Here is a 27,341-nt window from a genome sequence, read left to right as displayed (position 1 = left end):
TATTTTTTTTTAATTTATAAGTAAGGTTACATTTGTATAAAATCCTTTTTATTATGGACAGTACCTGAGGGAAGCATACCTGACGCACCACTTCCATTGCTGCGCGTTCCAATTCCCCGAGCGACACAACCCCGCCAAACACAAGCTCTACGAGACACAGCTTGCTATTATGAAGCAGGTCAGTGATAGTATTAAGCGACACGATGAAAGACAATGAGGACCTAGAGAGACAGAGACGGTCTCTGGCGGCTAAAAGCAACATGCTGGCTAGGCGGTTCACCCGCTGTTCCCGACAAGTAAAAATCACCCTGTTCAAAGCCTACTGCCAGGCGCTCTACACCTCTCAGCTCTGGTACGACTATACTAAAACCACTATTGACGCTCTCAGAGTGCAGTACAACAATGCGTTTCGAGCTCTGCTAGGGCTGCCGTGGAGGTGTAGCGCGTCGGGTATGTTTGCGATGCACAGGGTTGACGACTTTTATGCGGTAATGCGTAGGTCTAGGGCAGGGTTCCTGCTAAGACTGTATACTACTAATAATCTAATAATAATAGAAATGGTAAATATTGTTTATAAACATTTTAATCTTTAATTGTATCAACATGTTTCTATATGGGTCCCAGACCTGAAATAAATTTTTTTTATTTTTTTATTTATATCCTTCATCATCATCATCATCATCAACCGATAGACGTCCACTGCTGGACATAGGTCTCTTGTAGGGACTTCCACGTGCCATGGTCTTGCGCCGCCTGAATCCTGCGACTCGTCTGATGTCGTCCGTCTAGTGGAGGATCGTCCAACACTGCATCTTCTGGTGCGAGGTCGCCATTCCAGCACCCTGGTTCCCCAACGTCTATCGGTTGTACGAACTATGTGCCCTGCCCGTTGCCACTTCAGCTTCGCAACCCGTTGAGCTATGTCGGTTACTCTATATGTATCTCGAGACAACTTCGTGCGTAAATAAACCATGTAAGAAACTACAAAACTACAAAACTATTGGCTATAAATAACCAGGTTAATAAAAACCTACTAATCTTTACATTTCACCTTGAACTTTATTATCAGCTAAGAGCTCATAAATTTCGTAATGACCTATATCAGGGCGCAGCGTGAAGCATTTATGAAATTAGTAACTGTTGCGTGGCTAATGGGCCCGAAATGAACTAATTTTCTGAGTACCTCGGCTCTATTATAACTGCAAACTGAGACTGCTTATAGAATACAACCTATACAAGCTATACTTGACCACACGAGTAGATGCATTAGAGGGTACCTATTAAGTAATTAAGCACGCAAATTGACCCTTTTCCAAGTGAAACACTATTTCAAAATCAAACTATGTTTATTCAGAGTAGGTAAAATGTTACGCTTACTAATGGTCAAAATTGTTAATTTGTCAGATGATATAGTGGTGATAATTAATACGTACTTAAAACTAAACGCGCCTAGGTCTGAGAAGAGCCCACAACAAACTCAGCCGGGAATCATATATCATTAATTATATTTATATCTATAATTCTTTGCCAACAGAGATGCAACCAAAATGCTCAGAGCCCTTCTCGAGAACTAAGAAAGCGACGATCCTCAAATCCAACTTCAGCTGAAAAGTTGACGACGTTATTAAGGTTTGTATTAAAACGTACCTACCTACTATAATTGGTATTTAGACAATATTATTTACACAAACCTTTAATTTCCAAGAGTTTCAAGTTGTATGATTTCCTTCTAGTGACTGGAACGATACGTCCACAGAAAGCTACGAGGAGGAATGGGACAGTGAAGAGTACTTCTCCGACTCGGGTAGTCTGGAAGACGAGCAGTCGGAGCAGTTCCACGCGCCTTTCAACAGCAGCCTGGGCGTGTCCTACTCCGTCGAATGCGGAAACATCGGCTCCAGGTGACTTTTTTTCTTCTTCTTGCTTTTTAGGGTTCCGTGCCCGAAGCCTCTAAGCTCTAAGCTATCTACTAAGCCTCCGCGGTCCGTTACTTACGTCCGTCCGTTACTAGACCTTAGAGTTGAAATTTTCACAGAATGCTATAACAAAAAATTATAAAAATTTCGAAATAGCCGCCACCTACGGAACCTTTCGTGTGCAAGTCTGACTCACACTTGACCGGTTTTATAATAATTAATGAGAACAACATGGAGAACTCTCTAAGCATGCAAGTTTCCCCACAGCGTTTTCCTTCATCACACATACCTACCCAAATCCGAAAAGTTAGAGGTGCGTATCCAGGATTGAACCCGACCTCACGAATAAAAGACCGATATCTTAACCATTGGGTGATTTCTTGGATTATGTACTTACGCATTACTTTTCCTGGGTTTTCCCTCCAACTAACCGATGGCACAACTGCGACACCACACACTTTCACTTCACACATCCAGTTCCTTTACAACGTAGGCCTACCTATTGAACCATTATTACCAAATGTAGTCTTACAGTTGGCACAGTTTGACAGTGTTGAGCGTAGGACGTATCTAGGTAGGCACTAGGCACATCTGCGGCGTCTAGCGTTAGCGTCGAAATTCTTGGAATGCTGACGCCGCTGGATGACGCCTGGCAGTGTGACCACGCAATGTGTAGATTTTAGTCTATCTAACCAGTGGCCCTACCGCGGTTGTTTGACAGCTACAATGTCACGATCGCAATCATCTCTATTGGTTAATGCTCGCTCACTATGGGCCACAATGCATTGTTGCAACAAGAATCGCACAAATTCAGCCAATCAGAACAATTGAGAGTGTAATAATGATTGATGCAGGTTTTAGACAATCGCCCTACAGTATTAGTATGTAGGTATCAATGTCTCTATCTACGCGTCGTATCCCTCATTTCTGAAGATATCGTTACGCCGAATAATAATAAGTAATATTTTTTTTTAAATAATAAAGTGGTAGGCTTCCTAGGTCCTGGTATAAGACAATTCCGCGAATAGTAGACAACTAATAATGGGTAGGTACTTACACGAGACTTCACACAGTTTTAAAAACATTATGCAGAACTCTGTTATTGTAAGTTTCCTCACGATGTTTTGCTAGTGTGAATCGTAACTCCGAACAGTTAGGTGCCTGGGATCGAACTCCGGATCCCCCAAATAGGTTTTAACCACTAGGCTATCATCACTTCTGACACCAGACTCTGTGATCAGAGCTATGGAAATTATGACTAACCCCAACAATTTTGTTTCAGCCGCCGTATAGTGAAATGCACACCACAACCAGACGCTCTTAACCCTTGTGAAGACGTGATGGGCTGGTCGTGGCTCAGGGCCAGTGTGTGGTTCGTTGTTGCCGCTGCCGTGGTTGGCAACACTGCTGTTCTACTAGTGCTTCTTACCAACCACACGGAACTAACAGTGCCTAGGTTTCTTATGTGCCATTTGGCTTTCTCGGATCTGTGTACGGGACTGTACCTTTTTATGCTGGCTGTAGTTGACCTCAGGAGCTACGGAGAATTCTTCAACTACGCTTACAACTGGCAGTACGGAGTTGGATGTAAAATTGCCGGATTCCTTTCGGTATTTTCCGGACAGCTATCAGTATTTACGCTAACCATTGTGACTTTGGAGCGATGGTTCGCGATAACGTACGCGATTTATTTAGAAAGGCGGATATCTTTGGGTGCTGCTGCGAAGATAATGATTGGAGGATGGATGTTCTCAATCCTAATGGCTGGCATGCCATTGGCTGGCGTTTCTGATTACTCATCAACGTCGATTTGTTTACCAGTTGAGAGTGAAGGAGTTGGTGATGCTGTGTACCAAGGATCTCTATTTTTAACGAATGCAATCGCCTGGGTGACTATAGTGGTGTGTTATGTACAGATTTATAGATCTTTGGGTGGGGGTGGAGAGAAGTATGGGGGTAGAGGGGCAGCGGCTGCGGCTGAACGACGGATAGCCAATAAAATGGCTTTATTGATTGGTACAGATTTGTTGTGTTGGGCACCTGTGGCTTTCTTTGGAGTGACAGCATTAGCTGGCGTTCCTCTAGTCGATGTGAGCCACGGGAAAGTGTTGCTAGTATTCTTTTACCCGCTCAACGCGTGTGCGAACCCATTCCTGTACGCGATCCTGACGAAGCAGTATAGAAGAGATCTCATAACCCTGATAGCTCGCACGGGTTGGTGCAGCTGGCTAGTGCAGCGATACAAGATGGCGGCCACCCCCCCTCCCACCGCGCACACCAACCCCTCCGCGCCCGCGCAGCTGATGCCGCTGGTAGATTACAATAGATCAATTTCTATGAACAAGGAAAATGGTGACGTTGAGATTTTGTAATTATTAGGCTAATTTATTTTAACTAATTACTATTGATATTATTATAGGTATTTACTAAGATTTTGTTTGTTTTATTTACCTACCTACTAGATGAACCTCCTGTGGATTTAGTTTTTAAAAATTCCATGGGAAATCTTCGATTCACTATCTTCATGTTCACTAATGAGCCAGCGATGGGTTGATAATGATACAGAAAAGCATATTATGTTGTGTCAATCATAAAACAATGTATTGCAAAAATTAAAATAAACTATACAATTCTTATACAGTTAACTTAAAAATATCTGTGCATTATCTTCTAGATTACTTATGACACGATTATCTATATACTCTATGACCAACTTATCACCTTCTAACAAAACCTCTTTTGTCAATAACTCGGTAATTTCAACATCCATTTTTATAGGACTTATACAATAACCATCTAATTGTCTAAATAACCGTATTTTAGTGTCGCCTATTTGGTTATTATCATTTCTAATATTACATGTATCGCATATACTATCAATGGTACGACCTAGACTCCATTTCTTAGAAATAAATACAGCAACGGTGCCTTTTAAATCTGGATCTAAAGCTATAGACTCAATATTCTTTATATTCTGTTCATCATTTACAATAGTTACTGGTTTTGGTTGCATGTCCGTAGGTTTTTTAATAGCAAAATACACTCTATCTGATACTGGTATGGATTTAGGGCCAATTGCTTTTTGCTTGATCCTCATTAAATGGATTTTTGATGCAGTCTTCACTTTTGCTGAGGACTGCAGGGCTTTTCTTATGTTTTCCGTTATCTGTGGAAAGAAAACTTATTAAATAGGCATCTCAAACATTTACAGTGAAATAAAAAGAGATGGGAATATGTAGTAAGAGATTTATTTAGCTACAAGCTTATGTTCGCGACTTCGTCAACGTGGACTACATTAATTTCAAACCCCTATTTTTTTTGTAAGTAAAAGCTTACCTTATCTTGAAGAAACTTATTAGCTTCCTGGAACTGACGTCTTGGTGCTTCAAACTGCTCTATTTTTGCTGTCATCGTCTCATCATCAATCTCGGGACAGGATCTACAATTACCAAATATAAAAATAAAAATCAGATTAAATTATAGAAGTCAAATTGTTTATTTTATCCAAATGTTCATGTTCAGGGGTTTAGCAATACGATTTAAAAAAAAACTATGTGACATTGGTGAAGTGCATTACGCTCGGAATGGCACTACTGAAAGCCACAAAGCAAAATAAGAAGAAGTAAAAAAGTGGGAAGGATCAAGTGTGGTTGTCAAGTATTTGCAATATAATCTGGAAATAACCTATGGATAAGGTACTTACGGATGAAACCTATGTTCTATACAGTAATGTTTGTTGCACTTTTTACACAGCATTTCATGTAGATTCCCCTTCCTGCAGCCTTTCGACGAGCATCTATAAATCTGATCGTCATTTTCAAAGTTAACCTCCTTGGGTTTCGGCGCCAACTCGCATTCTCCAGATAAACAATGATCGTTGAAATGTTGGCGGCAGAATACCATCCCACATTTACACTGAAGAGGCAGAAAGTCAACTTGGTTACAGTCTTTCTTCTGGCAATGTTCGCCGAGAGAAGGAAACTCCATATTTTTATAAATATAGCAGGAGTTGCAGGTTGCTGCACACAAAGAGGTCCTTTCAAGTTACCGTAATTTTTCACTGCACGTTTGCCTCATAAATTTTTCTATCTACAGATTTATGCTCTTTTTTGATTTTATTGCTTTGTGTAGTGCCAAAATATTATTTTTTATTCCAATTTAGTGGAAAAACAATTAAGCTGTAGGTTAGGTAAATGACATTTCAATTGGAAATTTGACATTGAAATTGACAGGTTTTTACCACACACTATCAAATCACCAAAGAGTAAAAATATAGTTTTGGATCCGCCCATCATTCGTCATTCGAGGAAGGTCATCCATACGATGGACCATAGATTATCTACTATATTACTAGAGATGCGATGGACCGACCAAATTAAGTCTGCTGTGGGTGGGCCCTGCACGAGTGTACCAGGCTGTCGGCCAGCAGGAAGAAGTGGCGAATGCTCGTGAGGCGTATATAACATCTGCGTTGCTTCGTGATGACCACGATGGCTCTATGGCTCTGCCAAGAGTGCTATAGGTAGACCATAGACCAATCTTATGAAATGTATATAACTGAACATCCTATGTACATAGTGAATATTCACCACAGTGGTGAATATTCACCACAGAGTACAGTGTTGCTAACTTTGGAATTTCATTTCCGTATATTTCATGAGTGGATCTGGTCTACCTATACAACGAAGACGAAGAATTCATCATTGCCTCGCCGAGAGTGAAGACGGGTCATAAAACAGATCTGCCAACATAACTATTTTTTTCTAAATTCCAATCATCATGATGTGTATAATCCATGTATAATCCATCATTCCGTGGTATAATCCATATAATCAGATTTCAATGAAGTACGAACCCCACCCCAATGAACCTATTAGTTATAACTATAGGATATGATAAGATAGCTCAAAAATAGCGCGGACCTATTTTTTTGCGATAATTCAATAAAGCGAATCATTAGAAACCTCTCACCAGTCTGATCATTCGTTGACTCTAAAACAGGGTCTAGAACACCACAACGTCGACGTCTAGTCACTACAACGAAAAAAAAACATTGTTCACTGTTTATCATTATTATTTATTGTGGACTACATAGTCCACATTCTACAGCATGGCATACGACTATCAAAGAGTATATAAACACAAACACTAACTACTATCTCCTATCAAGGCAAATAAAACTCAAATTAGAGCACAACATTGAAATATTTATTGCAAACACAACAAATAAATAGAAAATCAAATATTTTTTTACAAAAAATGCTGGTTTTATTTAATACAAGACCTTCAAGACTTCAGAGCATTGAAATAAATTACGAGATCAAAATTACTTTGATCTTGGATCAAACTGTGAAATAGCTATGACAAGAACGACCTCCTTTTTGGAAGTCGGTTAAGAACACGATTTTTTTCAAATTATATTTTTCTGCATTATTATGTACAATCCACACACGACATAATTTATTATAATAATAACCCTGAGTTTGATAAATAAATTTTCAAAGATTTTTGCAACATTTTTCTTAAAGACGAGATATAAAATTGTACACATATTCGCTAATAAGTTAACTACCTACAATCACATTACTTTTAATGTTTCTATCGCGGTTTGCAACCTTTCAATCTCCCCTTGGGATTGCGAGAGTTTTTCCGAGTTCAGTTTTTGCACGTCTAGTGGAACCTTAGATGTGTAGTCGTCTATTGATATTGCTTGTTGTAACTTGACTATCGTTTGAGATAGTGTTTCCTTCTTCTTTTCTAGTTTTGTGATCTCCTTTTGGGGGTCTATCAGCCCCTGCAAAAAATATTAAATAATTTAATGAGTTGCTTGAAAAATGAAAATATGTATTTGGTTTAGGTGTGGGTCTGGATCTGTGGGTGTAAGTGGATATATGTACCTGTGGATGTAACTATGGGTGAGCGTGGGTGAACATATTAGGGAACACATACCTTGAGCACTAGAAGCACCTCGATGCTATCGCTGACGGTGAGTATAGCAGCGCCGGCGGGCGCCACCAGCCACGTGAGTACGAGTCTTCTGTTTGTCGCCGAGGTAGAGTGTGGGTGTGACTGAGTGGGCGCATGGGTGTGTGCGGGTATATGTATGGGTGTGTATAAATATGTCAGATTTTTGTAAATTCGAGCACACTATAAAGAAGTTATATACACAAACCTTGAGCACTAGATGCACCTCAATGCTATCGCTGACGGTGAGTATGGCGGCGCCGGCGGGCGGCGGCTCGTCACTCAGCTCGCTGCTGGCCAGTCCCTGCAGCTTGCGGCACAGTTCACACAGCTCTAGCTGGTGTGCGCTAGTCACCAAGTGAGCGCGCGTCTTCTGTTTATGGGCGAGGTTGTACTCCGCACGCGTGGAACGGATGAGGTGGATAATCTTGAGCGCGGTATCCACGTTGGCTTCCAAGTCTTCAGATCGCCAGGGTGTGTCTGACTCCTGCAAGTAAAACAGTAAAAATAGGTGTAATTGTTACTGACCAAACTAGATTTTTTTATAATAAACCAGTTCGGCTGATCAAACCGATTTTTGGACAAACTTGACAGACTAAACCCAATTTTTAGTAATTTTATAATTTATACTAATTTTCAAACTCACCGTGGGATACTCGGCTATACAGATGGACGGACAGCTCGTGTCTTGCCTGGGTAGCCTCTGGTACAACTCTTCGGTGACGAAAGGCATGAACGGACTGATCAGTTTGAGTCCATACTCCAGTGTGGTGTACAGAGTACGTCGGGCGGCAGACTTCTCCTCTTCCGTGCCTTGAGCGAACACTGGTTTTAGATATTCCTGTAAAGTAAAGAAAATATCTGTTTGAATATAGTCTATGGCGTGCAAGCAATAGAGGCATAAAACCACTGCTTACCCTAGTTGTGAAATTGCAGTCAAGGCCTAACTTGTATCTGCATCCTAATATTATACAGGGTGTAACCAAAACGAAGACAGGTCATAGTATTGATGATTACTGATATACCACAAAAAAAAACACGAAAAAAATTATAAAAAATCCTACAATTTTGTTAAAGTTTACGATATATTGCAAATAAAACATCTGACTTACGCTAGAGGGCAACGAACGAGTAGGCCACTCGGAGGCAATGCCGCGTCGTAGGCGGGGCATTGACCCGAGTTTTGCACGCTGTACATTGCGGTATTATTGGTATTGGATTGTGTTTAGGTAGTATAACAATGGTACTGATTCTGAGAACAACCTAATTTTAGAGTATTCGCATCCTCTTCTTACTAATGTAATATGAAAATGACAGACGCAGTTTGACAGTTTTAAATTTAATTTTTAGATGGTAAAACCCGCGATTTTAGCGCACAGTCGCAAGCCTACTGTTTAAATTTGTAGCGTGCACTAAAATTTAGAGTCTTTAAATGTAAAGTTCATGTTCTGTCCCTTTTTGGCATTTTTTTTTTTAAATTCAGATACAAGTTAGCCCTTGACTGCAATCTCACCTGATGGTAAGTGATGATGCAGTCTAAGATGATAGCGGGCTAACCTGGAAGGGATATGGCAGTTTTTATTAAACCTGTACCCCTTTGGTTTCTACACGGCATCGTACCGGAACGCTAAAAATTAAATTTAAAACTGTCATACTGCGGCTGTCCTTTTCATATTACATTAGTAAGAAGAGGATGCGAATACTCTTAAATTAGGTTGTGCTCAGAATCAGTACCAATAACGCTAAAAAACAAGGATCTTCACTTACCAAATAGACATCACAAAGGTCGTAAAGCCACAGGTTGTAGCAGTGCGTGGTGGCGGAGGGGAAGTCGTAGCTCTGGAAGCCTTGGTTCACTTTCTGCACGGCCAGGGCTACCTTCGATAGCATCCATCGGTCGATTGAGGACAGGCCTGGGGGTAGTGTGGGTTCGTACACCTGAAAACGTGAATATATATTTTATTGCGTTCGTTTTCAATCTATCTGTAATCTGTAGATACTCGTAAGTTACTTAGCAATGTTGTTATTTGTCAAACTCTCTTTTTAACAAAATTAAATAACGATGTTGCTAAGTAACTTATCGGAGATAGCCTAGTATAGTGGGGCCATCTCAACCTGTGGCGTACTATAGATCAGTACTATGGATTACTCGGTAAGTATAATCATCGGTCAGTACAAATCTTGCAGAGTGTAACTAAAAAAATTACTACTCTATGTGTTTTTTTTTTCAGTATATCAGTTTCAAACCTATGTTCAGATTCAGATTCAGATTCAGATTCAGATTTATTTATTTGCTTTCATGTACAATTACATTTATTGATGGTGGGTGCTTAAAGCTAAAAGCTAAATACATGAGACCCTGTCAGGGTATTGCAAATACAATTTTAGGTACAATAAAATGGTAAATATTAAAGATACAATACGAATAGTACATTATTAAAATTATTAATCTTACAAGGTCTTATAGTTAAATGTCAATATCAGATGTCATTTACAGGTGCGTCACGCTATTGAGGTTTATGCAGTTAGAAATTCTTGTATATCATAAAAGCATTTTTGTAGTAGCCATTGTTTTAATTTTCTCTTAAAGGTGACTTCTTTTGTTTCTTCTTTAATGTCGTTGGGAAGTTTGTTATAAATAATGATTGATCTGTAATACGGGCTGCTACGGCGTATTATTTGTAAGCTGTAATGTGGAAGAGCCAGGTTGTGCTTGTTTCGCGAGTTTCGATGGTATGTACTGTCTAATGTTTTGTATAAGTGTGAGTGTTTCCTAACAAACAGAGCTGTTTCCATTATGTATATAGATGGTAATGTCAGGATCTTTTTTCCTATGACATGTGGCTTACAACTGTCTCTTTGCCTAATATTTACTAATATTCGTATGCATTTTTTTTGAGCAATAAATAAGTCCCCCACGTCTGTGCTCTGTCCCCAAAGTATAATACCGTACTTAATCCACGAGTAAGCATAAGCGTAGTATGCAGATAGCGCTGTTTCGTAGTTAGTGTTTGCCTTAAGACTTAACTTAAACTCAAGTTCATGTATGTTAATGTACATACATGAACTTGAGTTTAAGTTGTTAAAAAACAAAAATATTCTACGATTTATTTATTTTTAATTTTACCTAAACATTTTAACGTTTAAACTACCGTGAGTGATTTCCATTATATATAAAATCTTTCCCGGCTGTACTCAGGTGTTTTCTAAACATGATGGGTGATGATTTGATGATTATGTTCGCTATGAACAAATTTTGTTTTTTCCAATAATTTTTTTTTTTATTTTCTTATTGATCCATACCTTATAGCTAGTATCCACCGGGAAGTACATGAGCGCGAATTTGGCTGCATTCCACAACTTATTACAGAAGAACCGGTAGCCTTGCACTCTCTGAATATCCAGGTTGAGGTCCCGACCTTGCGTCATCGCACACAGGGCGAACCTGGTGACAAAGTACATGATTAAAATCACTTCTTCTTCTCAATAAAAAAATAAATAAAGTAAAAAAAATAATACTTTTTAGTGTTTGTGGTTATTGAAGTCGGTTTTTTTATTTGATTTTTTTTTTTATTTCACAATTTTTAGTGGCCCATTGTACTAAAATATGATATGCCTGGTTAAAAACCTACTATTGCTTAGCACTGATCGCGAGCAATTTACTCTTTCCGTTCTCCATCTCCGAAGATATTCATCAGATCTTTACTAAATTAAAATGGGACCACCTCTGAAGTATGTCCTACAAAACAAAAAAGAATCATCAAAATCGGTTCATAATTGACCTTCTGAGAAACTATGAAGATGTCAGCTTGCATTGGCCGGACCTCTTGTCACGCCCTCTGTGATCAGTTTTGGCTGTGGATCCCCATTGGTGGCATTACGTACACACATGGAGACAGACGTGTTCTGATGATGTTGTGAGATCACCTGTCATCTATATCTGCTACATCAATGATTCTTTACTTTTAGTTCTCTCACTGGTGAGAGATCACCACTATACAGAATGACACAGTCATACAATGCATGCTTCGGAAATATTGACATTTTTTCCTCTCGAGTGGGCTCTTTCAAGAAGCTGGTCATGAATTATCTTAGGAATAATATTGCTATATTACACTAAGCCTGTAGGATAATTAGAATTTAGATAGATGGTATGGTACTAATATATTCTTTATTTATATTTTATACATGTAACTTTATATTTTATTCTACATTTATATATTTTTATACATGTAAGTATATTAATTAATAATAATAACTATGTGGTTGACGTAGTGGGTAGCACGTATATTAATACTATGTTATATTATTACTGTTTTTTATCCAAGCACTGCGTGCTACTGTTTGTTGATCCGAATAAATAAAAATAAAAAATAAAATAAACAATATCTAGAATGACGAAAGTTAATGTCTAGAGAAGTCTAGATGAAAGTTGAGAGAGTGAATAGGCATCTTCGAGGCAAGTGCACTCCATCTTAGGCTGCATCATCACTTGCCACCAGGTCTGATTGCAGCCAAGCGCTAGTCTATAAATTAAAAAAAAAACTCCTTTCCTAAAATTAGAATGGCTTTTTGACCTCATTCCACCCTCTTTTTTCTACAACCGCACCGCGCGCCACCGTAAGGAATTTCACCCTCACCATCTGGGTGTCTGGTGCACTTCGACCGTCCGCTGCGCCAGATCCTTCTTTCCACGCACGTGCAAACTGTGGAACCAACTCCCATCGGCGGTGTTCCCACTAGATTATAACATGGGGTTATTCAAGGGGCGGACCAACAAATTCCTAAAAGGCCGGCAACGCATCGGCGGCTCCTCTGGTGCTGCAAATGTTCATGGGCGGCGGTAATCACTTAACATCAGGTGACCCGCCTGCTCGCTTGCTCGCTAAAATTATAAAAAAAAAAAAAAAAAAAGAATATCCTTACCTCAGGGCATCGGTGCCACATTCCGGTATGCCATTGGGGTAGTCTTGCTTCTGCCCCTGTATGGCCTTTTCAATCTCTCGCGGGTCCAGGTTCGAGTCCGCGAGCTGAGCGTGCAACTGTTCTAAGGTGATGCCGCGCACCACGTCTACTGGGTCTATCACGTTACCCAGGGATTTGGACATTTTACGGCCGTGGGCGTCTCGCACCATTGGATGGAGGTAGATTTCTCTGAAAAAAAAATGTGCAGTATTTTAGTTTCGCTCATACCACCCCACGACCTCCCTGGTGCAGTGGTGAGCGCTGTGGTCTTATAAGCGGGTGGTTCGATTCCCGGCAGGGGCGATAAAGAAATTTATAATTTCTAGGATTGTCACTGGACTGATCTCATGGGAAGCAATATCTCAACTTTAACTTGACTATGCTCGCAACTTTTTCCATGTGGACTACACAAATTTCAAACCCCTATTTCATCCCCTTAGGGGTTTAATTTTCAAAAATCCTTTCTGATGCCCACGTCATAATAGCTAGCTGCATTCCAAATTTCAGCCCGATCCGTCTAGTAGTTTGAGCTGTGCGTTGATAGATCAGTCAGTCAGTCACCTTTTCCTTTTATATATTTAGAAATTTTCAAAAATCCTTTCTTAGCGGATGCCCAGGTCATAATAGCTAGCTGCATTCCAAATTTCAGCCCGATCGGTCCAGTAGTTTGAGCTGTGCATTGATAGATCAGTCAGTCAGTCAGTCACCTTTTCCTTTTATATATTTAGATTATGGGTTGGAACGTTTTTCAGAAAATATATCTTTTTGTTAAAGCATCTACAGATCCGTAGGATGAGTAAAAGTGGAAACCCCATAAAGGTTAGGTAATAGGAATGCGGAAGGTAACTTACTTGAAAGGCAATTTCCCGAGTAGTTTTTGTCCAAAGAACACCATTCTGGCCACCCAGAAGAAGAGGATATCGTGCCCGGTTTCAAGCAGAGTTCCAGGATAAAATGCCTGTGAAAGTTGTCCATTATATTTCAACATACAACAATACATCATCATCATCATCATCAGCCTGTGGACGTCCACTGTTGGACATAGGCCTTCCCTAAAGAGCGCCACCACACCCGATCCTTAGCCTTCCTCATCCAGCCACTTCCCGCCAGCCTCTTTATATCGTCGGTCCATCGTGCTGGAGGGCGTCCCACACTAAACGCGGTCTCCACTCAAGGACTTTCCGGCTCCAACGGCCATCGCCTCTACGACAGGCAGGACCATGACACACACCCGCAAGATCTCGAGGAGATGCTGAATAACCTAAGCCACAACAATATAATTAATTGTTCTTCCTCTTGATGTGAATTCAAAGTAATGTTACCTGCAAGTCGTCAGTGTTATCCGGCCACCCGAATATCGAGAAGGGAAACAGCCCGGAAGAGAACCACGTGTCCAGCACATCGTCGTCCCTAGTGAGCGTGATGTCTTCAGGCGCCACGCCGAACTTACTAGCGGCTTTGGAGAGAGCTTCTTCTTCGCTGTGCGCCGATACCCATTGCTCTTCTTTCTGCAAGAGGAAATTTTGTGTTATTTCTTTTTCTTGATAATTCTATCTTTTTTTTTGATATTTCTATCTGCAATCCAATTGAATGGACTTTTATCAGATTATTATGAGTGCATTTAGGGTTTGGAGACGGTCACTCAATCGAGAAACTCTTCTCATAACGCTTTCGCTAGCCATATTTGTGGTGTTATTTCTTGACTGTAAGATTGCTTTGGAGCGCCAAAGGAGGTAAGATCAACTAACAATTTCAACCAGTAATTAAACATATTTTATCTTCGAGGATATCTCAATAAAATCAAGAATCAAAGCGGCCAATTCTGTTGTGCACAATTTATAAAATAGTTCAAATGACATGTATAAATATTAGAATGCTCAATGCAGAAAATGATAGTACTAGATCGTATTTGTTCGTAGTTTAGTTTAGAGATTCTATACAACAGAATCAGCCACAGAATGGTATTTTGTACATGGAATGTTATTATTATTGACAGCTGATGATTGATATGATCAACCATTTATTACAGGTAATGATTGATTTAGGTTAACTCCGTCCGCACAATGCAATGATCGTAAAGTTAATGTATTAGGTACATAAAAAATGACGTAAGTAGTTGCATTATGTTAAAACTTCGACCCATTTTAGCCAAAGGTTTGGGCGAAGGTGATTTTTTTGCCGGTCGAAAACTAGAAATTACTTTTAACCACGGAGGTCACAACTCAAACACAAAAATTAATAAAATAACAAAAATCTGATAAGGCTTTGGTTACAAAGAAAAACAAACTGGACTAAGAGCTAGCGCGTGCCAGATCTACGTTATTTTATGAAAGCTGAAAGTTTCTCTGCGTATTGTACTCAACACTGGGAGGAACGTTTGTTTAGATCATGTAGCTTTGGGAGATAACAGGTAATAAAGGTGTAAAAAATGTTACGTCAAAGTATAAAGTCTAACGTCTAACAGAGTAGTATTACAAATCATGTTATACCAGACACTTAGTGTCATGGGAACCCCCGCCAAACACCCTTAAACGTGAATAATTTATTAAATTTTAAAGCGTCTCTGCATATTGTCCCCAACACTGGGAGGAACGTTTGTTTGGATCATGTGGCTTTGGGAGAAAACAGGTAATAAAGGTCTAAAAAATGTTACGTCAAAGTACAAAGTCTATTTTTTTATAATTTCTTCGGTATAGTATTAGAAATCACGTTGCATGACGTTGCCAGACACTTAGTATCATGGCAACCCCCTTACCAGACACCCTTAAAGTTTAAAAGTTTAAGATTTTTTACACCTTTATTACCTGTTATATCCCAAATCCGCCATGATCCAAACAAACGTTCCTCCCAGTGTTGGGGACAATATGCAGAGACGCTTTCAGATTTTATAAAGTAACGAAGGTCTGGCACGCGCTGGCTCTCTCTCTCTCTCTCTAACACAGAGATGGTAAATGCAACAGAATGACAGATCATGCATCATAACATCACAAGTGACATAACATAGAGTGACGTACTACGCCGGGTTGCGTGCGCGTTTTGCGCGCGGGCTTCTTGCGGCCGCTGCGCGTGCGGCGCCGGTGCGGCTTCACCACCTCGCGTACTTCCTTGCGGCGTGAAATTATACCACATCTGACATTAAACACAAGTTGTTGCTCGATTGCGGTAGAATGACAGCTACAATGTCACGATCGCAATCACCTCTGATTGGTTGACGCTCGCTCACTATTGGCTACAATCTGAGGCTTCAATGCATTGTTGCAACAAGAATAGCACAAACTCATCCAATCACAATAATTGAGATTGTAATAATGATTGATGCAGGTTTTACGAAATCGACTACAGTCCGTTCACTATAACTTTTCCCCTGACGTTATATTTGGCACCATTGCAAATCACACAATAATAAACCCTAATCTCTAAGGAATAAAGCAAACAAAGCAATGGTGCCAACATGACGTCGCGGGGGAAAAGTTATAGTGAACGGACTGTAGCAGGATAGGTACTCTACAATCCCAGACCATCACCTATAGACGCCTAATAGCCGGACACCCCCGATCGCCAAGCTTAGGCAGTTGCTTAGCATAAAAGTCGGCCCACGCCCGTTCGGTACCCTCATTCCGCACATTGTCTTGATTACGTGACTTTTGAGCCCACCAATCACAACAAAGCATTCTCCCCTGTCCCGCCAACATTTTACGATTTGGGTTTCATGCAAAACCTTGTATGTGAGGTTGAATTCTCTGTGTTTACAAGATATGACTTTTCCATTGCTGCAGATTTTTCCAGTCAATACGTCACTTCAAAGTAGTTTTTTTTTTAATTTCTAAGCTAGCGTTTGGCTGCAATCAGACCTGCTGGCAAGTGATGCAGCCCAAGATGGAGCGCGCTCCATCTTGGGCTGCATTGCCTAGAAGATGCCTATTCACTCTGGACTTAAAGGTGTCCATAGTAAGCAAAGTCATTCGTATTCTTAGTGTGAATAGACGATATTGCATGCGCATTTTGCGTGCGGACTTCTAGTGTTCACCGCGCGGATAATTCTTTTTTTAGATCTTGCGGACATGACAGACAGAGAGACAGCCAACGAAGTGATCCTATAAAGCTTCCGTTTTCATTTTTAGGGTTCCGTACCTCAAAAGGAAAAATGGAACCCTTATAGGATCACTTTGTTGTCTGTCTGTCTGTCTGTCAAGAAAAATTTGGTAGGTAGGTGGGTCTTATAGCTGGTATTAGGGGAAAAATCTGAAAACCGTGAATTTGTGGTTACATCATACAAAAAAAATGAAATTGTGGTCATAAACTAATAATTAGTATCTTCCATTTTCTTAGTAAGATAACTATATCAAGTAAGGTATCATATGAAAGGTCTTCACCTGTGCATTCTAAAACAGATTCTTATTTATTTTTATGCATCATAGTTTTTGAATTATCGTACAAAATGTCGAAAAAATAAGACTGCAGTACGGAACCTTCATTACGCGAGCCTGACTCGCACTTGACCCGTTTTTGAGGTACGGAACCCTAAAATGAATGGATTGCTTACCTTGGTCGCAGGTAAAGTGACGCGGTAGGCCGGTATGCGATGGCCCCACCACAGCTGGCGCGAGATGCACCAGTCTCGGATGCCCTCCATCCAGTGGTACCAGATCTTCTCATGCACGGCCGGGATGATCTTAAGTTCTCCAGTCTTGACGGCTTTTACCGCTTCAGTCGCCATATTGTCGCAGCGAATGTACCTATAGGGTTGAAGATATTCATCCTCAGTATTATTCAACAAATAATTTAGAAAAAAAGAAATAAAGAAAATGTTATTTACTTGCTGTTGGTGTGACAGACAAAAACAAAGCATACAAATGTAACATTTTCACGTGTGACACCGCCCCAAATGGGTTTACAGCGGCTCGATTGCGGGAACATTGCATCAATACATTGTAACCAATAGTAAGCAAGCATCAAGCAATCAGTGGCCCTACCGCGGTTGTTTGACAGCTACAATGTCACGATCGCAATCATCTCTGATTGGTTAATGCTCGCTCACTATTGGCCACAATGCATTGTTGCAACAAGAATCGCACAAATTCAGCCAATCAGAACAATTGAGATTGTAATAATGATTGATGCAGGTTTTAGACAATCGCCCTACAGATATGATTGCGATCGTGACATTGTGGCTGTCATTCTACCGCAATTGAGCTGCAGCCTGCAACTCATGATTTTCAGCTGTAACGTCACAGATACAGACAGCTATTTTAAGAATTAGTTGTAAAAAGTGGACCCAGGCGGCACCAGACCGCGGCGTGTGGAAGTCCTTATAAGGGCTATGTCCAGCAGTGGACGTGTATACGTTGACAACGACGACATAAATCAAAGGGAAGTTAATAGATATAAAAAACAAATTACGATTTTAACTTACCACTGAGGTTTAAGCATGGGTTCTACGACGTCCTTGGAGCGGCTACACAGTGGCACCACCATAGCATGGTCCTTGGTCTCTTTGTACGACTTCGCCTGTTCCAGCGTCTTGATAATCTCGCGACGAACGTCGTAGCGTTTTTTACCCTATAGGAAATTAAAAAAAAGATAGTTAATTAATTAATTTTTATGCAATGAGCAACTAATTTCATTAATTAAGCAACTGTATCTATTAATTTAGCTGTAGATTATATTTACTAATTAGTGGTTAATGTTAAAAGTTTGTAATGTAGGTAGCTTATTGTTAACACAATCGGAGACTTACGTAATGCTGTATATGCCTATAATTGATGATTTTAGTAGGACTGGAATTGTTTGTGACATGTTTTTAATATTTGTGAATGTTGTTACAATTTATCGTTGGCATATCTAATAAAATAAAATAAAAATAAAATAAAATAGTTCGACCTTTGAATACAGGTAGAGGTTGACGACCTACCTGGCGTAGTAATAGGCGCTGTGGTCTTATTAGTGGGAGGTCCCGGGTACGATTCCCGGCATGGGTTTGGAATTTTAATTTCTAAATTTCTGGTCTTCGGCCGTGGTTAGTTACCACCCTACACGCAAAGCCATGCCGCCAAGCGATTTAGCGTTCCGGAACGATGCCGTGTAGAAACCAAAGGTGTATGGGTTTAATAAAAACTGCCATATTCCTTCCAGGTTAGCCCGCTTCCATCTTAGACCACATCATCACTTACCACCAGATGAGATTGCAGTCAAGGGCTAACTTGTATAGGAATAAAAACATAAAAAATGTACCGTTTTACCATTTGGGTACGGAACCCTAAAAAAAACTCACGGCGAACGGTCCGCAGTTGTCCAGCATCCTGCCCTCGTCGTCGAAGATGTTGAGATACGGCAAGTTGTAACGTTTGGCGATCTCGAAGTCGTTTACATCGTGTGCCGGCGACATTTTCACAGCGCCTGCAATCACACTAATATTATAAGTATAGACTACACAAATTTCAAACCCCTATTTTCACCCCCTTAGGGGTTACATTTTGAAAAACCCTTTCTTAACGGATGCCTACGTCATAATAGCTATCTGCATGCTAAATTTTAGCCCGATCCATCCAGTAGTTTGAGCTGTGCATTGATAGATCAGTCAGTCCAGTCAGTCAGTCATTCAGTGTGTTTCATCATCATCATCATCATCATCATCATCATCATCATCATCATCATCATCAACCAATAGACGTCCACTGCTGGACATAGGTCTCTTGTAGGGACTTCCACACGCCACGGTCTTGCGCCGCCTGGATCCAGCGGCTCCCTGCGACTCGTCTGATGTCGTCCGTCCACGTAGTGAGGGCGTCTTCCAACACTGCGTCTTCCGGTGCAAGGTGTGTTTATTCAATTCAATTTTATTAATTTGTTTAATTTGTTTATACATGTATACATACAGGTGTGAATACATAATAGAATAAAAGAGAAAGAAATAAAAAGAATAAAAAGAAAATTAATGTCATCTAGTAGTCTCTATTTAAAAAAAAAACAATAATTTACCTGTCCCAAAGTTCATGTCGACGTATTCATCAGCTATGATGGGAAGTTTTCTCTTCACTATTGGATGTAGCACATTTCTTCCGACCAGATGTGTATACCTGAAACAATAATTTATGAGGAACATAACTACCTGTCGTGTCCCGTCGTTTTGTGATGTAAACAGAGGCGGATTATCCCTAAGGCAAACTAGGCACGTGCCTAGGGGCGCGAGATTACGAAGGGGCGCGCGCGATCATGTAGAGTTCAATTACCTGGCCCACCTAAATATCCCTACTAATATTATATCTTGGAGTGACCGAAACTGCCTCTTCTTTAATATTGCAAAGAGCCATGACTCATGACGTGATCTTCTTCACTAGTTAACATAAATAGTATAATCAGGCGCCCATAAGTTTTGGCACGGAAGTCTAATAAAAAAAATAAAAAAATAACTAACTTACTAATAACTCTAAAAACCGGCCAAGTGCGAGTCAGGTTCGCGCAACGAGGATTCCGTACTACAGTCGTATTTTTTCGACATTTTGCACGATAATTCAAAACTATCATATATAAAAATAAATAAAAATCTGTTTTAGAATGTGCAGGTGAAGACCTTTCATATAATAGCCCACTTGATATAGTTATCTTACTTCGAAAATTGGAAATATTAATTATTAGTTCATGACCACAATTTAAATTTTTTGTGTGATGTAATTACAAATTCACAGTTTTTAGATTTTTCCCCGAATGTCAGCTATAAAACCTACCTACCTGCCAAATTTCATGATTCTAGGTCAACGGGAAGTACCCTGTAGGTTTCTTGATAGACAGACAGACAGACAAGAAAGTGATCCTATAAGGGTTCCGTTTTTCCTTTTGAGGTACAGAACCCTAAAAATGGTGGCAATCGAAGTGATACTAGGAATTAAGGTTCTGCACAGCCCCCAAGGGAGAAAGTAGGAGATGGGTTGATCATGATGACGATGTTGCAATGAACATTACCTGGTATCGTCGGGGTGCACGGCCACGGCCACGTCCGCGAGCATGGTCTCCACCCGCGTGGTGGCCACCACTATCTCCTCGTCCGAGTCCTCCACTCTGTACGAGAAGTGCACCAGCACACCGAATTCCACCTGCAGAATACAGCTATATTTTACTAGCTGATGCCCGCGATTTCGTCCGCGTGTGAATGCGAAAGTGTGTTTGTTTGTTTGTTGGTTTGTCCTTCAATAACTCACCAAACAACCTTATAACGAAGAGTTGTAACTAACTCTTAAATATAGATGTGATGTGTGGCACAATTTAAGTAACATTTTTCATTCTTTCTTTCTTTCAATAACGTTGCAATGGAGCTTCGGATTGGTATGATTTTTTTCATGGGTATAGTTAAAGACCTGGAGAGTGACATAGGCTATTTTTTATCCCGGAAAATCAAAGAATTCCCACGGGATTTTAAAAAACTAAATCCACGCGGGCTAAGTCGCGGAAATCAGCTAGTTTATAATAAATAGTTGTGCTAATGCCACAGACCACCACCTATAGACGCCTAATAGCCGGACACCCCCGATTGCCTAAGCATAAAAGTCGGCTCACGCCCGGTACCCTCATTCCGCACATTGTCTTGATTACGTGACTTTTGAGTCCACCAATCACAACAAAGCATTCTCCCCTGTAACCCCCGCCAACATTTTACTATTTTGTTTTCATGCAAAACCTTGAGGTTGAATTCGCTGTAGCTAATGTGTATAAATAAATCATGCGAGAGAATTTTTTTTATTGTTATAAAATACACTTAACAAAGTTAAAATCAATTATTTAGAAATGTAAAAAATCATAAGCATAAGTACGAATGCAGGTAGTGCAATATATTTTGTAAACTATAGTTCCTTGATAGATGACGAAACAAAAATGCCCTTAAAATTTCTTTACCTTGCTCTCATAGCCGGGTATAGAGAGCATAGTCCGCCCAGGCAGGTCCACTTTGTCCACCTCAATGTCCGAGATGGCACTCTTCAGGGTACAGGACCAGTTGACCAGTCGGTTAGCGCGGTAGATGTCACCAGAATCGTGGAGACGGATGAAGGCCTCGTTGACGGCTCTGCACATCGACGGGTCCATAGTGAAACGTACTCGCGACCAGTCTAACGAGGACCCTAGCGAGCGGAGTTGTTCGTAGATTCTGTCGCCTTTTCTGAAAAAAACAAAACCAGTCAAGTGCGAATCGGACTGGCACACGAAGAGTACCAGACCATCGCAAAAGAAATAACATTTTACAATTTTTAGGGTTCCGTACCTCAAAAGGAAAAACGGAACCCTTATAGGATCACTTTGTTGTCTGTATGTCGGTCTGTCAAGTAAAGATGGGCGTTATTGGCTATTTACGGCAACGGTTAATCAACAGTTACTTAGTTTCAATACCGATATTGTTAACCGTTGCCGAATATCGGTATCAGAGTTGTGTTTCAACTAATTTAATATGCTCAACGCGCAGCGGTTTCCGTAGTAGTAACTAAGCTAGCTGCCGTATCAATACCGTCTGTATAGCTAGCGCGCGCATATTCACTAAAATAAAACCAATTTTACTTTCATGAATATCGCGAAGTAATCACAACCTTAAGTTCATAGCAGTAAAGTTTAATTTGATCATTGACATAGGTCAAACTATAGTGGACGCCTGCACGAATAGTTTGCCACAGTCCAGTTAACCAAAAACATTTCATGAAGATTGATAAACCAAAGAGGACCTTATCTCTATTACTCTAAGGCTAACTGTATTTAGAATGATAGATCAAAGTGTAATGGACAAGTACTTGTACAGTTAAGCCTTAGCGTAATAGAGATAAGGTCGGCTTTGGTTTACCAAGTTCTTAGTTACTAAGCCGGTAGCCAATAACCGCTCCTTCTCAGCTTTCTAGTTACCAAAAAACCAAACAATGCATTGTCAGTTGCCAGTTGGCAGTGTTGCGTTGTCAGGTGGTTCGTCATAGATGATAACTGAAAACCGTTGCTAGCTACGACAATAACGCTACGGTACGCTATAGGCACGGCAGCGGTTTTCAGTTAAGTTAAGCTATAGCGGACACATGTCTACTGTCAAGTAAACCTACGGGGTACTTCCCGTTGACCTAGAATCATGAAATTTGGCAGGTAGGTAGGTCTTATAGCAGACATTAGGGGAAAAATCTGAAAACCGTGAATTTGTGGTTACATCACACAAAAAAAATTAAATTGTGGTCATGAACTATTAGTATTTTCAATTTTCGAAGTAAGATAGCTATATCAAGTAGGGTATCATATGAAAGGTCTTTGCATTCTAAAACAGATTTTTATTTATTTTTATGTAAAACCCTAGCGCGAGCCTGACTCGCACTTGGCCGGTTTTTTTTGTGATGCAACCACAAATTTAAGGATTTTTCTCTTTACTTCTGCTACTAAGACATCAACGCGAGGGGATAAGGGTCAACGCGAAGTACCCTTGAGGTTTTGCTTAAATGAAGTGACCCTATAAGGGATGCCCGCATGGTCGCAACCGGGGTAGTGCGGCCGTGTATTTATAATATTAGTATGGATTATGCAAAAAAGGTTCTTACTCATTCTTCCAGTCCCACACACGCTTGATAAACTCCTCTCTTCCCAGTTCGTGGCGTGTTTTCTTCTCTTCTCTCCACAGCTTCTTCTCCACCACGACCTGTGTGGCGATGCCCGCGTGGTCGCAACCAGGGTTCCACAGTGTGGTGCGCCCGTGCATTCTAGAACAAGTCATTTGGTTAGATTAAAAAAAACCAGTCAAGTGCGAGTCTGACTCGCATTTGAAGGGTTCCGTACCATCATACGATATTTACACTTTTATGTGCAACACTGCGAGTTAATGACGGACGGCGTCATCTATATGTGATTTAGTAAACTAATAATTTTTTGAAAACACATTTCAATTTTTTTTGTGATGTAACCACTAATTTCTTTTCTATTTTATTGTTAGACTAGCTTATGCTCGCGACTTCAGCCGTGGACTACACAAATTGCAAGCTCTATCCATCCAGTAATTTGAGATGTGTGTTGATAGATCAATCAGTCATTCAGTCAGTCACCTTTTCGTTTTATATATTTAGATGATAAACAGATTTACCTGTGCCACCTGGTGATGGCATCTTCCACAGCATTGGTAAGGGCATGGCCAAGATGTAGTGTGCCAGTGACATTGGGTGGAGGGATCACCATCACAAAGCTTCCCTTGGGATTAGGCTCCAGAACTGATTTCCTCTAAAATTGTGAAAAACGTTTTCCATAGCAAAATACACATTGAAACAAAACATTTATAAAATCAACTTACATACAGTACACAGCACAAAGTAATGTACATGAGTCTTTAGAATGACGTTTCGGCATTGTAGAGTGTTGTCTCTGTCACTCATACCATACAAAAAGTAAAAACTATTTATTTTATTTTTATTTCATTTTATTATATCATCTTACCTATCTCTAAGTACTTATTTTACTTTAGTAATTACTAATAACTATAAACTAGTTTTATAACGCTTTTTTTACTCTGCTTGTGTGAGCTTAATATAAAATAAGAGAAGCAGAAACTGGTTCATTGACTCATTCACTTGACACAACTGAACCACATACATCACTATTATCTTAAATATGGTATCATTATTTTACGATTTGACATTAGCTAATGTAGTGTTGTTTAATTAAATCTTGGACTATAGTTAGTCTACATCCATATGTAAAACCAGCAGATCCGATTGAAGCCTAGAGCTAGTATATGAATTTTAAAAAAACTCATTGAAAAGTCAATATGCTCATACTCACTCCATACTCAGGTTTGAAGAACCCTTGTTTCTCCCACCAAGCATACCAAGCTGCCTCCACATACAGTGGGCTGTATGCATCAGGCATAGTCCCAGAAATATCCTTCTTGTCGCCTGCAGCAGTGCTGGCTGTGTACACTGCACTCTCTTTGGTCTCCTTGACTTTTTTCTAGGAAAAAAAAAAATTGATGATTGAATGAGACAGTGTACAGCTGCCCAGTACAGTAGCCCCACATTTTGTCTAGTGGGAGGCTTTGGCCAAAGCAAAGCAGTGCCGCCAAGCGATTCAGCATTCCGATATGATGCTGTGTAGAAACCAAAGGGGTATGGGTTTAATAAAAACTGCCATACTCCTTCCAGGTTAGCCTGCTTCCATCTTAGATTGCATCATCACTTACTACCAGGTGAGATTGCAGTCAAGGGCTTGTATCTGAATTAAAAAAAATATCTCGCAGCAGTTTTTTAAATTAAAACTTCTCCAATCTTCTGACAAAATAAAATGCAGCATCTTTGCTTCTGTGCAAATTTTGATAAATCCAGCATTCTTTGGCCTTATAAAGGCATGTGTGGGATTACAGCTTTCTAGGTCCAAGGGTTTAGGGTGGATGTTGATGAATCATTCAATGAGTCAGGACTTTTTTATAGGTATTGTTAAGAGAGACCTGTATACCATAATAGATATGACCTATAGATAAATGATCTTAAGATTTATTTCAGAGAATATCTTTATATTACTTTGTACCATCCATACTAATATTATAACTGTGAAAGTGTATCTGTCTGTGAGTTTCTTGCTGGTTCTTCTCAGTAGGAACAGCATTCCGAACCAACGGTAAATTAAACTAGTTAACGATACGGTGTCGATTAGATAACGACAAAAGCACTTGTAATAAGTCTTCTTGAATAAAATATATTCTATTCTATTCTGTCTGCCTGCAGCTTTTCACGGCCCATCCGTTTAATCTATATTGATGAGTACAGAGATTGCTTGCATCGCTGGGAAGGACATAGGCTACTTTTTATCCCGAAAAATCAAAGAGTTCGCGGGATTAAAAACTTAAATCATCGTGGGTATCATCTAGTACACAATAAGGCAATAGAACATGAGGAAGTGATGCAATGCATAAAACAATACACGTAAGCCTTTCACTATCGCGTGGTAGGAATACCATAATTCTGTTTTCAGATACCTATCTATCTTCATTGTATATAAGAAAACTGTAAGTTATTTACTGCTCTAGGTATTGGAATGGAGAGAAAAAGTTTTAACCTCAGGTTTATCTTTTTGGACAGCTGGCGCAGTGCTCTTTTTATCCAGCTTTGCCTTCAGTTTCTCCAATTTGGCCGCTTTTTTTGCTTCTTTCTCCAGTTGCTTCGCGGACTTTTCTTGCTGGTCCCCCGCTGGATCATTTTGAGGGTCGTTGTCTGTCATCCTTTGTTGAAAATCACGAATTTTACGATACCCGCAAGATAATCACATTAATTTAACATTCCAAACACACGGTTTGATCAGCGATGATCACGATACAGCGTGCCACCAGCGTGCAGCGATGTGGAATTTGAAATGACATTGATTCTGACGTGACTAGAGTAGTTAGTGACATTGGCAATGACAGATAACAACTTCTACCAACATGCTATTATAAAAATCCACGAAAAACCATGGACCTAGAATCGTACCTAGAATATAAGCCGAAAAACGCAAAATCAAGAAAAAACTAAAAAAACAAAAATCACATAAAAATATAAAAATAAGTTTTCTGTATTGGGCAATCAGCGGGGCGATTGTCTAAAACCTGCATCAATCATTATTACAATCTCAATTGTTCACATTGGCTGAATTTGTGCGATTCTTGTTGCAACAATGAGCAACAATGCATTGTGGCCAATAGTGAGCGAGCATTAACCAATCAGAGATGATTGCGATCGTGACATTATAGCTGTCAAACAACCGCGGTAGGGCCACTGGTGAACCCAATCACTACGTTTCCTATGGTGGTTTCCACTGATTTTGGTTGAAGAACGGTGTTGCTATGTACACGAATTTTGCTAGTAAGTAGGTACCTTTTTTTATTTTAGAGGATACACAAACACTTTTTTTAATAGTTTTTTTAATTGAAAATATTACAATAAAACTTAAAGCTAGCCTTATCTAAATACTGTACAAATTATGCCTACGTGGAATGGTGCCTAGAATACTGGCTGCATTTGCATTTGTAGATACCTAACATATTACCAAGGAAAGAATATAATATTCTTTTAATAATACAGATCAGTAAGAATGGTGGTGTTGCAATCTTTAACCCTAGGTAATGTAAATAAAAAAGAAAAAGTTACATACACAGTAAATAACATGTATCGACAAGGCCAAAGTTGAAAATGATGATATTTGAAGTATATTACTTCAAAAATATCCAAAAATATTAGTGTATTTTTACTTTATTGATAACTAGATAATGCCCGCGACTTCGTTCGCGTGGATTAAGGTTTTTGAAACCCCATAGGAATTCTTTAATTTTCCGGGATAAAAAGTAGCCTATGTCAAGGCCCCGGGATATAAGCTAACTCTGTACCAAATTTTATCAAAATCGGTTGAACGGTTGGGCCCTGAAAAGCTAGCAGACAGACAGACATACATACAGACACACTTTCGCATTTATAATATTAGTATGGATGGATTAGTTTTAGTTAATTAATTTGGAATGGGGCCAGCCATGTAGTA

General features: G+C 39.8%; 4 protein-coding genes across 6 annotated transcripts in view; 1 reads left to right on the top strand and 3 right to left on the bottom strand.

The window, feature by feature from the left end:
• The window catches only part of Lgr1 (Leucine-rich repeat-containing G protein-coupled receptor 1), a 29,324-nt gene extending 24,975 nt beyond the window's left edge, over positions 1 to 4,349 (top strand). For both annotated transcript variants that reach the window (XM_034975915.2, XM_069503216.1), the window contains 4 exons: positions 62 to 178; positions 1,535 to 1,629; positions 1,734 to 1,901; positions 3,199 to 4,349. In XM_034975915.2, the coding sequence (XP_034831806.1) occupies positions 62 to 178; positions 1,535 to 1,629; positions 1,734 to 1,901; positions 3,199 to 4,288 (1,470 nt within the window). In that variant the 3' untranslated portion in view covers positions 4,289 to 4,349. The remainder of the gene's footprint in view (positions 1 to 61; positions 179 to 1,534; positions 1,630 to 1,733; positions 1,902 to 3,198) is intronic.
• The window catches only part of Phf5a (PHD finger protein 5a), a 107,048-nt gene that overhangs the window by 74,220 nt on the left and 5,487 nt on the right, over positions 1 to 27,341 (bottom strand). The gene's annotated exons all lie outside the window — the stretch shown is intronic.
• LOC117988736 (AN1-type zinc finger protein 1-like) lies at positions 4,497 to 6,141 on the bottom strand. Its single transcript, XM_034975916.2, has 3 exons — positions 5,620 to 6,141; positions 5,253 to 5,355; positions 4,497 to 5,082 (listed from the first exon to the last, which is right to left on the bottom strand). Exons 1-3 carry the CDS (start codon positions 5,901 to 5,903, stop codon positions 4,558 to 4,560), a joined length of 912 nt encoding a protein of 303 aa, XP_034831807.1. The 5' UTR covers positions 5,904 to 6,141; the 3' UTR covers positions 4,497 to 4,557.
• Positions 7,103 to 26,165, bottom strand: ValRS (Valyl-tRNA synthetase). 2 transcript variants are annotated; one of them, XM_034975913.2, is made up of 19 exons: positions 25,890 to 26,165; positions 24,621 to 24,788; positions 23,929 to 24,062; positions 23,393 to 23,551; positions 21,732 to 21,993; positions 20,805 to 20,935; positions 19,824 to 19,921; positions 19,117 to 19,241; positions 18,259 to 18,404; positions 17,389 to 17,581; positions 15,860 to 15,949; positions 14,168 to 14,353; positions 13,697 to 13,803; positions 12,807 to 13,034; positions 11,184 to 11,325; positions 9,648 to 9,818; positions 8,527 to 8,721; positions 8,089 to 8,367; positions 7,103 to 7,710 (listed from the first exon to the last, which is right to left on the bottom strand). In XM_034975913.2, exons 1-19 carry the CDS (start codon positions 26,049 to 26,051, stop codon positions 7,495 to 7,497), a joined length of 3,192 nt encoding a protein of 1,063 aa, XP_034831804.1. In that variant the 5' UTR covers positions 26,052 to 26,165; the 3' UTR covers positions 7,103 to 7,494. The 2 variants fall into 2 exon arrangements, with proteins under 2 accessions (XP_034831804.1, XP_034831805.1); XM_034975914.2 differs by lacking the exon at positions 15,860 to 15,949.

Source organism: Maniola hyperantus, chromosome 15 (genome assembly GCF_902806685.2).
Source record: "Maniola hyperantus chromosome 15, iAphHyp1.2, whole genome shotgun sequence".
Taxonomy (NCBI): Eukaryota; Metazoa; Arthropoda; class Insecta; order Lepidoptera; family Nymphalidae; genus Maniola; species Maniola hyperantus.
Note: the sequence above shows the minus strand (reverse complement) of the source record. Positions and strands in the feature narration are given on the sequence as shown.

Bases quoted from the DNA above. Each gene is read 5' to 3' on its own strand.
- LOC117988736 (XM_034975916.2), bottom strand. From the start codon at position 5,903: ATGGAGTTTCCTTCTCTCGGCGAACATTGCCAGAAGAAAGACTGTAAC. The intron at 5,356-5,619 runs GTAAGTACCTTA...TGGTAATTGTAG, and splicing joins ATAGAACATAGGTTTCATCC to ATCCTGTCCCGAGATTGATG. The intron at 5,083-5,252 runs GTAAGCTTTTAC...TTCTTTCCACAG, and splicing joins ATAAGTTTCTTCAAGATAAG to ATAACGGAAAACATAAGAAA.
- ValRS (XM_034975913.2), bottom strand. From the start codon at position 26,051: ATGACAGACAACGACCCTCAAAATGATCCAGCGGGGGACCAGCAAGAA. The intron at 11,326-12,806 runs GTAAGGATATTC...CTTTGTCACCAG, and splicing joins TGTGGCACCGATGCCCTGAG to GTTCGCCCTGTGTGCGATGA. The intron at 8,722-9,647 runs GTAAGTGAAGAT...TTTACTTTACAG, and splicing joins ACCTTTGTGATGTCTATTTG to GAATATCTAAAACCAGTGTT.